At 51.6% G+C, this 10,330-nt stretch overlaps 1 protein-coding gene across 1 annotated transcript; it reads right to left on the reverse strand.

The window, feature by feature from the left end:
• Positions 1-1,237: 1,237 nt before the first annotated feature.
• Positions 1,238-9,496, reverse strand: LOC115531714 (uncharacterized). Its single transcript, XM_030341113.1, is given in 5 exon segments — positions 1,238-3,522; positions 3,524-4,597; positions 5,891-6,123; positions 8,294-8,481; positions 9,176-9,496. Coding segments are annotated over 5 exon segments (2,349 nt in total). The 5' UTR covers positions 9,463-9,496; the 3' UTR covers positions 1,238-2,955.
• Positions 9,497-10,330: the final 834 nt, after the last annotated feature.

The raw sequence follows: 10,330 nt of genomic DNA on the forward strand, positions 1-10,330 counted from the left end.
TTAATTGTGTCAATGAGTGGGTGGTGTAGAGGCGGCTGCCACTGAAGATATTTAATTCCTTCAGGATGCGAGCGCAGGGAGCTGACCTCCATATGACAAGATCAGAGAGGAGGGCAGTTCCATCCCTATTCATTTCCCCATCACGTCTCTTCAAAGTAGTCACAGATGTATGTATCTAGGTTCTGTTCCGTCCTGATTTTTCTCTCGCTCTCTCTCGCTCTCTCTCTCTCTCTCTCTCACCTCACACTCGCGCTTTATTCCATCTGATCTCTTTTTTATCTTTCCTTCGCTCACTGCCTCCCACACTCGATGCTGCCTTCGTTCCTTCCCTTCCTCACACACTTTGCTTTCTTCCTTAAGACTATTGTGCAATTGATTTCCCCCCCCCCCCCCCCCCCCCCCCCGTTTGGTTGTTTTAAAAGTTGGAGCAAAACATGTGGAAATAACAGAAAAACAGGCACACATACACACACACACACGCGCAAGCACACACCCGCGGACACACACACACACACAGACACACACACACACACACACACAAATGCACATATATATACACGCGTCTTCATAATTATCCCAAAAGCTCTTTAATGAGTCTAAGTGATTAATTACAGGGTGGATGGACCAAGTAATATAGATACTAGAATAGCTTTCAATTACCTCATTTAAATCTGATCATTAAAACACAGAGTGGGATGAAGTGGAATGGAGAGGGGGAGGGGAGGAAGAGCAGGAGAAAGAGATAAGAGAGGGGGGAGGAGAGGGGGGAGGGGAGGAAGAGCAGGAGAAAGAGATAAGAGAGGGGGGAGGAGAGGAAGAGCAGGAGAAAGAGATAAGAGAGGGGGGAGGAGAGGGGGGAGGGGAGGAAGAGCAGGAGAAAGAGATAAGAGAGAGGGGAGGAGAGGGAGAGAGAGAGAGAGAGAGAGAGAGAGAGAGAGAGAGAGAGAGAGAGAGAGAGAGAGAGAGAGAGAGAGAGAGAGAGAGAGAGAGAGAGAGAGAGAGAGAGAGAGAGAGAGAGAGAGGTGGAGGAGAGAGAGAGAGAGAGAGAGAGAGAGAGAGAGAGAGAGAGAGAGAGAGAGAGAGAGAGAGAGAGAGAGAGAGAGAGAGAGAGAGAGGTGGAGGAGAGAGAGAGAGAGAGAGAGAGAGAGAGAGAGAGAGAGAGAGAGAGGTGGAGGAGAGAGAGAGAGAGAGAGAGAGAGAGAGAGAGAGAGAGAGAGAGAGAGAGAGAGAGAGAGAGAGAGAGAGAGAGAGAGAGGGAGAGAGAGAGAGAGGTGGAGAGGAGTGAGTGAAGTGGGCAGAGAAGAAATAAAAAAACAGATCAAGTAAATGATAATTACAGAGCGAATGACAGAGCTTATAGCATAATAACAAACATCTCGATACATCTTGGGTCCGCCCCAAGCCATTCTTTTAACGAATAAAACCTGTGTCACAGTACTTCAACAGAGTGAAAACGTAATCCCGTCATGAGTTATAGCACATGAAAGAGACGCTGGCCTCAAAAACACATCTTCTATGTATATATCTATATATCTATATAGTATTTAGAATACAGTTTATTGTAAAAGCCCTATATGATGGTGTGCTGCACTGTGGTAACAGAAACAGAAGCCCAGTAGAAAAAGAAAGGTAGGGAGAGAGAGAGAGAGAGAGAGAGAGAGAGAGAGAGAGAGAGAGAGAGAGAGAGAGAGAGAGAGAGAGAGAGAGAGAGAGAGAGAGAGAGAGAGAGAGAGTGACAGAGAGAGAAAGAGAGAGACAGAGAAAGAGAGACGGATAGTTAATGAGAAAGAGCGAGAGAGCTAGAGAAAGAGAGAAAGACAGATAGATAGAGTTGTCTACAGCTGGTCATCATGATGTCCCCAAAACCATTTGACAGATCGTGTTCATATGGACTGCATATCCCCCCCCCCCCCCCCCCCGGCCCTCCCCCTATCCTTCTATCCCCTAGCCTGCTCATCACGCCACTCATCATCCTACTCTAATACACACACTTTAACATTTCAAAACGAGGATCTCATTCCAAGCAACAGCATCGCTCCCTTCCTGGATATATGTGCTTAAGGTAACGATTCATTTATATAGAAACGTGTTATACTTTTATATTTGATCATTTTTGCCACAGTTGGCAGCAAATTTCAATTTTCACATACACACAACAAGACTCGTCAAAAGTCATGCCACACCAAGTGCCAGGTTGCTGCCCTTTATAAGGTTAGGTTGTGTCCTGGTGCAGCCAGTGGTTCCTCTGGTCCACTGAGCATGTCTATCTGTCGGTGGTTTAAGTACACAGCAGCCTTGGGCTGAACGGGAGAATTGTACAATCAAGTGTAAAGTGTGATGAGCCTTTGATTCTTTTTCTAACCTCTGGAGGCCTCGTTTGGTGAGCCAACGTGGGCGGTGCTGTGGTGGTCGATCTCAGCGCATCGTTACTGTTCAGAAAAAGATATCTCCCAGAATTCAACAGGAAAGCTGCCAATCAATCAGGCTAAGGGGGGGAAGAACTCGTAGAGGATGAAGCTCTCTCCGAATCCTAATTGTGAATGCGTACCGTTTCACCCCTGGGAGACTTTTTATGAACGTAACTAGCTAGAGGTGTGTTTTCTGGAATACATGTTCCAGTCCGAATTTTGCTTTCTCCCTCCAAAACCAAATTCTGTTGAATGCCACTCTTCCCTTCTTAAAATGTATACCTTATGAAATTTACAAAGAAATTGAAAATGTCATTGAAATTAATACATTAAAATCAATGAATGAATCACAGGACCTATTGCTTTCAAAACCCCGAGCACAATAGCCATTCAATCATCATACAAAAAAACAACGATAAATAAAACCAATACGTTTTGTTTCATATATGCCCATTGACATCCCCTATGCTTGTCAGAAGGTTCTAAAGTTCTACATCACTTCACGGAAGTCCATCGTATTCCTCCGCTCGTGATTGGCCGACGCGGGTCACACCTCCGACTCCAGGCTGGACACCCTCCTCCAGGGCCTCTGCCCACAGGGGCTCCCCTCGGGGGCCAGTCCCGGCAGCCCCGCCTCCAGCCCCGTCTGGGACCCCTGACACAGTCTGTAGGCGCCGTAGGCCCCGTACAGGCTGTCCTGGTACATCAGGGGCTGCGGGCCGCCGCACCGGCCCCCGCCGCACGCCAGCATCCGGCACACCTGCTCGGGGCTGGGCTGGCCCCCCGGGGCCGGGGGGGCGTGGGGCCCCAGGTCCAGGGCCCCGTGGTAGAGGGGCGGCCCCGGGTACGAGTTCAGGTAGTGGGAGTACTGTCTGCTGAGCAGGCTGGTGGCGCGGCGCACCATGCCCAGCCCCAGGCCCCCGGCGTGCCTCACCGCCTCCCCGTAGGTGGGCAGGTGGGTGGACTGGGAGTAGCGCAGCCTCTGGGCCTTGCGGCCGCCGTGCCGCCGCTGGTCCTGCCGGATGTGGAGGTAGGTCTGGTTGCGCGGCAGGCACGCGCTGTTCCGCAGCGGCGGCGGCGGCGGCGGCGGCGGGGGGGCGGGGCTGTAGGCCTTGGGGGGGGGGCCCGCAGGGGAACAGGTCGGGCAGCGCGGACCGGCCGGACGCGGACGGGGAGAGAGACGAGGGCGCCTCGTCGTGCGGCCGGGTCCGCTCGCCGCCCCAGGTGGCCTTGAGGAAGGAGGGCCGGCGCGGCCGCCGCCGGCCCCGCAGCACGAACTCCTCCGGGGGCCAGGAGCCGTAGTTCTCCACCTCGGGGCGGAACAGCGCCCCCGGGTAGAGGCAGTCCACGCTGGGCGCCGACAGGTGGTTGTCCAGCAGGTGGTTGGCCCTCAGCTCCGACAGATACACGGGGGGCTTGCCCCCCCGCTGCTCCGGGTCCCGCAGCCTCCCGCGGTGGTCCTCGCCCAGCTCCTCGCACTGGAAGCTCTTGGAGCGCCTCTTCCTCCTGGAGAAGCTGGCGTGGGGCGGGGGCGGGTCCGGGGGCGGGTCCGGGGGCGGCGCCGGGTGGGAGGGGTAGATGTCGGGCAGCTGGAGCTCGGCGTAGGGGACGAAGGGCGAGCGGGGGTGGTCGTCCACGTACAGCCGGCCCGTGGTCTGGTAGGGGTACTGCTGGTGGGGCAGCCGGCCCGTGGTCTGGTAGGGGTAGGGCTGGTGGTGGGACGGGGGCGGCCCCAGGTGAGGGCTGCTCAGGCTGGACACAGGAAGCGGCCCGTCGTAGAGGCAGGAGGCGGAGCGCGCCGGCAGGGTGTAGCGCAGCGGCGTGGGCCTCTGCTGCTTCAGCGAGGCGGCCGTGCGGCTAGGCGGGCTGAGCGGGCGGTGCTGCGGCGGCGGGGGGGCGCAGCGGCTCTCGGTGACGTAGGCGAAGCCCCCCGGGACCCCCGCGTCCCCCACCATGTGCATGGACCTGAGCGACGGCGGCGGCAGCGGGCCCCCGTGGCGGCTCCAGTGCTCGATGGTCCTGGTGGCGTTGTCCAGGGAGCCCTCCACGTTGGCGGTGGACACCAGGTCTTTGGCGGTGCGCAGCATCTTCAGCACGTTGGCCTGGGCGTAGCTGGAGGTGAGGTCGGGGTTGGCCAGGCCCGGGGAGTGGCCCGGGTCCTCCACCCCGTTGCAGCAGCTGTAGATGCCCTGGGGAGGCGAGGGAGAACGCGGGTGAGCGTACAACGAGCATGGCCAGGGGATGCTTTTACCAGCCTCAAGTCTCATGCCTGGGAGACGGAACGGCCAGCACTGGCAGGGTTAATGCCTCGCTCCAGTTGGAGCTAGGCAGGACCGCAGAATATGAAAAAGAGTACAACATGCATTAAACTTGAGATAATGGTTGTTAGTCATGTGCCTCCCGGCCAAGTAAGATACAAGATTGTTTTTGTTTGTTTTTTTGTACTACCCCGGAATTCCATTATTTGCTCCCTAGGTGATAGTCTATAGCGCCCTGGGAACTGAAATTATCCCTACCCAACAAATTTGTGAGTCCATCAACACACACACACACACACACACACAAACACATAGAAACATTATCACACACACACACACACACACACATCAGCTGTTGCGGCTTTCTGTGTATAGCGAGCCGATGGAGAACTCGACAAATTAAATTTGGCCTGTGGGACCCCCCATGAGGATGAAAGATCAGATTATCATTTAACGGCTAATCTGATGAAACCCCTCACAAACAAACTCACACACACAAAGTCAAACACACACACACACCACACACACACACACACACACACACACACACACACACACACACACACACACACACACACACACACACACACACACACACACACACACACACACACACACAGGGCCGCGGGCGTCATTGCATTGAGAAGAGTAGGCTTTGGTCCATCTACACCAACAACCAGACTGCATTCTGGGACCCTCGGGGTGTTGAGATTAAAAATCGAGTTGCTTCCATAAATAGAAGAATATACATTTTTCATGAGAAAGCAATATGTTGCAGAATACGCAAACAATTCAAGCCTACTCTCGCTAATAGACGTGTTCATCCTACTCTCGCTAACATAAATATTTGAACAGTGTCTGTTACGGTTGAGAATAATGCTACGTAATTATATGCAAACGTTGAACCATTAGCGGTAATTTGTTTTGCGTACCAGCTACGTATAGAGCAGAAAAAAACATAATCACAGTGACGAGAAAAAAAAATGAACACAACAAATTGTCTCATTTGATGAGCTAACGGTTCATCAAACAACTACTCCATTGGTTTCTTCAAAAACAAACATAGTTTGTATCATGATGTGTGAATGTGTCTCTGTATGAATGTGTCTCTCTCTATGAGTCTCTGCATTTCTATGAACCAATCAAATCCCTTCTTTCACCCAATCAGACCAGTCGTCTTCCAGACCTTTGGAATCACTTGCATGCGCCTTGTCCGTTGCTCACCCTACTGATGCCCAGCATGAAGTCCAGTTTGTGGGACTTGTGCAGGGAGTGGCGTAGCTTCCAGTAGAGCAGGTGCTCCCAGGCAAAGACCAGCAGGCTGAGGCCCATGGCCACCAGCAGCATGTAGAACACCCCCGCCATGTTGTCGATGTCCAGCTTGCTGCTCATCACCTCGTTCTTCTCGTTCTGGCAGATGCCCGACAGCCACACCGTCTCCAGGCGCTGGGTGTCCCCTGAACGGACCGAGAGGGGGGGGGGGTAAAGTCATGGAGGTTCAGGCATGGATGCAAGGATGGATATTTATGAATGGATGAGTAGATTAATGGATGGAAGGATCCAGGGAGGGAGAGAGGGAGGGATGCTTGCATGAATGGATGAGGGATGGATCAAAAGATGGAGGGTTGGATGGTTGGATTAATGATTGAATGGATGGATAAATAGAAAGATAGATAGATGTATGGATGAATAGAAAGATGGGTAGAAAGATTGATGGATCGGTGGATGGATGGATGAACACATGAATGATGATAGATGGATGATTGGAATCAAAGATAGATGAATGAATGAAAAGTGGATTAGACTCGACTTAAAAGGTTAATGGAAATAGTTGGCTGGACTTTGGCTGTGAGCAGAAAGAGGGAGAGAGAGTTGAGCCGACACGTTTAAACTACTTTCTTTGGGAACTCAACCATGTAGCAGTGCATTGCTCCCATCTCCTCGGAGTCAGCTGTACTGGCCCCATTGGCATCCACCCCGGCGTCTCTGTCACACGAGCGCGGGCCATAAAGTATGCCATCATACTCTTACCACAGCGTGAGAGTACGAGAGCCTGAGTACGAGATGAGGGCTGTAGAGGAGGAACGTGACTGATTTCATTTGTGTGTGTGTGTGTGTGTGTGTGTGTGTGTGTGTGTGTGTGTGTGTGTGAGTGTGTGTGTGTGTGTGTGTGTGTGTGTGTGTGTGTGTGTGTGTGTGTGTGTGTGTGTGTGTGTGTGTGTGTGTGTGTGTGTGTGTGTGACTCCCTGCTGTCCCCGAAGGATATTAACTCTACCCAATAAGCTGCCACCCCCCTGGCGCTAGAGCCACATGAACTGGTTCCAATTCTATGGTTGACAGATTCCATATGTCCACACATGTTGGGTGGACATATCTTCCTAGATATATCTATATATAGATATATCTAGGAAGAGAGAGAGAGAGAGAGAGAGAGAGAGAGAGAGAGAGAGAGAGAGAGAGAGAGAGAGAGAGAGAAAGAGAGAGAAAGAGAGAGAGAGAGAGAGAGAGAGAGAGAGAGAGAGAGAGAGAGAGAGAGAGAGAGAGAGAGAGAAAGAGAGAGAGAGAGTAGCGATGATTTAGTAGCTCATCTTTCATGATTCGTGCTGCTTGATGTGTTTTTCATGTGATAACACAAAGTCAAAACTAAGAATAAAAGGAAAAGACGAAACGTGGGCGAAAGCGTGTCAGCTTGAGGTAAGCGTGTCTTAAATCTCTTTACATCACATCGCATCAAACATGTTTCAAATCTGACATCTGCCTTATTCCTCTGCTGTAGAATTCACTATTTTACCTTATCTGTACATAGCGTTGCATTTTATCATGCCTCACAGTATTGTGTCACTTCCAGCTGGGTCAGGTCAAGTAAATGATACAGCCTATGAGGTGTCAGTCACAAATGGCTGCCCAGGCTCACATTATATGATGGCCCACTAACCCCAGCCCTCTGGGGAGCAGGGAACACTCGAGAGACAGAACACACACGATGACACACACACACACACACACACACTCGATTCCTCTTGTCAGGGAGTTAGGAGTGCAGTAGGTGACGGATGGTGCAGACATATAACGGTACCACAATACGACGTAAAAAACACACACTAACCCTGAGACCTCTGAAAGGCAAGGAGGGAATTTACCCCAGATCCAGGGTAGAGAAACCTCTCTCCTCTTCGAGTACGGAAAGCCCAATGGGCCGGAAGGTTCAGACCCGTAACGTTAAGATATTATCGCGTTGTATTGGATCTCTGTAGTTTACACAATGCCGGGACCTTATCTCCCCAGCTCACAGTGTGTCGCTCTCTGCAGATCAATCTGGCCTCAAGTACTTGAACGCCTCTCCCTAAAAACTTGAAACGGCAAGCACCAATCACAGCTCGGGGAGAGGGGGTTTCAGCTCACGATGCACCAGTCTGCAGAATTTCCAAACAATGGAAGTGCCCGACGAAAGCGCAGCAATTACCATCCCCGATCGACACACGTTCATTGTGCCGTTGGCAAAAGACGAGCAGAAGCACGCACAGAAGGCTTCCCTCAGAGGACAAGACGCTTCCCTCCGCAGCTCGTAATCGCGCGACCCGAGGTGCGAGGCCCCGGACGGTCCGGACAAGGCGACCCGCCACCCACCGTCTCCCAGGAACTGCAGCAGGGCCAGGTCAATGGGCCTCTTCCAGCGGGAGTCCTTCTGCAGGGCGATGCCGTAGCCCGTGGTGGCAAACACCTTCCCGCTGCCGATGGTCACCAGCTTGCAGCCCTCGTCCTTCCCCGCCATGTAGTTGAGCACCGCCGCGTCGTAGATGAACGCCTCCAGCTTCCTGGGAGGAGGGAGCAGAGAGGGGCGTCGCTGAGGGTTACTGGGAGGGGAGTGAGCGGGGCTACTCAGGGAAAGTACATCTTGACCAGTTCAGACTGGGAAAGGGTTGAACACACTGTGGGAGTGTTTTCTGGGGTATGGCTGGATCCTAAGCAGCCTCATCGGGCTGGGTAAGGCTACACACCTGTTGCACATTGAGTAATGCGCAACAGGTGCGCGGGTTGAACCAGCCAGCGCCACACAAACACTATCTCCTTGAGAACACTGAGCACCAGTCATGAATCCAATTAAATCAACGTCTATAATAAACCAGCTTTCCAACATCACCATCCTGTGACCTTGTCTGGGGGGGGGGGGGGGGGCAGTAAAAGTCTGCTAGGTGGACGGTTTTAGGCACCTAGGTGGTCTGTGGCACTGTCTTTGTTACACATACACACACACAGAACCGCACACACACAAACACACACATACACACACACAAACACACACATACACATAGCTTCTTGCTCTTTCTTATTATACCTTTGTCTAATGAAGCAAATTGTTTCTGATTATTTCCCCCACTCTCCCCCAGTCAATCACAACTATTCAAATCCAAACATCCCATCTAGTGACCGGCTCCCTCTCCTAGCTGTCTACACTCCTGTCTGGAGGGTCGGCCTGGAGGAGGGACCCTTAACACGGGGGAAGTGTACCCGGTCTTCAGGCTGTCGAGGGCCTCCTCCACGCCCTTCTGGTTGTACTTGATCATGTGCGTGTGCATGTCCGGGTAGTTGCTGCGGATGTTCCTCTCGGTGCTGCCGTTCGGGACGGTCCCGAAGCGGAACGGGGGGTAGTGCTCTTGGGGCTTCTGAAACTGAAAGAGGAAACGGGGTCGGAGGGTGACAGATAGAGCCGACGGCACAGAAAGGTAGGTCGAGCCTGTTTGCTGTTTCTTTGCAGTATTTTTTAAGGGTTCAAGGGTGTGTGTGATGGGTTTCATCAGATTAGCTGCTTCATGCTAATCTGATCTTTAATCCTCATGGGGGGTCTCTCAGGCGAAATTAAATTTGTCGAGTTCTCCATTGGCTTGCTGTACACAGAAAGCCGCAACAGCTGATGTTTGTGTGTGTGTGCGTGTGTGTGTGTGTTTTGGTGTGTGTGAGGGTGTGTGTTAGTGTTTATTTGTGTGTTAGTGTTTATTTGTGTGTCAGTGTGTGTGTGTGTGTGTGTGTGTGTGTGTGTGTGTGTGGTGTGTGTGTGTGTGTGTGTGTGTGTGTGTGTGTGTGGTGTGTGTGTGTTTGTTTTGTTGTTTGTGAGGGTGTTTATGGAGTCAAAAACCAAACAGCGAAGAAGGACTTCGGTCAGCGAGTGAAGAGAAAAAAAATGGGCGATGGAATTAATTGTAAAATGGATGATAGGTTGAAATCAGTAGCTAGAGCTACGACTGGTTACCACCTTAAAACGACATTATAGCCAGCGTACCCAAAAGGATAAGTTCACCTCATCATCATACTTCTAACGTTGTATTTACCTTCACTTCGTGTTCATAAGTAGCCTCAGTACTTTGACATGTTATTTTGTTATGTTCATGCATTTAGTTTCTCGTTTAAATTCTTGTAGCAGATGGAGTAGGTATGGTTTGGGGTGGTGGGAGGAGCCCTCATGTGTACGTTGTTGTGATGTTTCTATGGAATAGTTTTGTTGTCATGCAAATTGTCTGTAACTTCCAATGCTTGTGTTGCCTGCGGACACCCCTTGAAAAGGAGATGCTGCATCTCAAGGGGCTTATCCCCCGATTTAATTCTGTATTAAAATAGGAATGGAATAGGATTGGGAAGACGGCAGGCGGAGGAAAAGGGAAGTAGGAA

The sequence above is a fragment of the Gadus morhua genome, chromosome 18 (genome assembly GCF_902167405.1).
Source record: "Gadus morhua chromosome 18, gadMor3.0, whole genome shotgun sequence".
Classification (NCBI taxonomy): Eukaryota; Metazoa; Chordata; class Actinopteri; order Gadiformes; family Gadidae; genus Gadus; species Gadus morhua.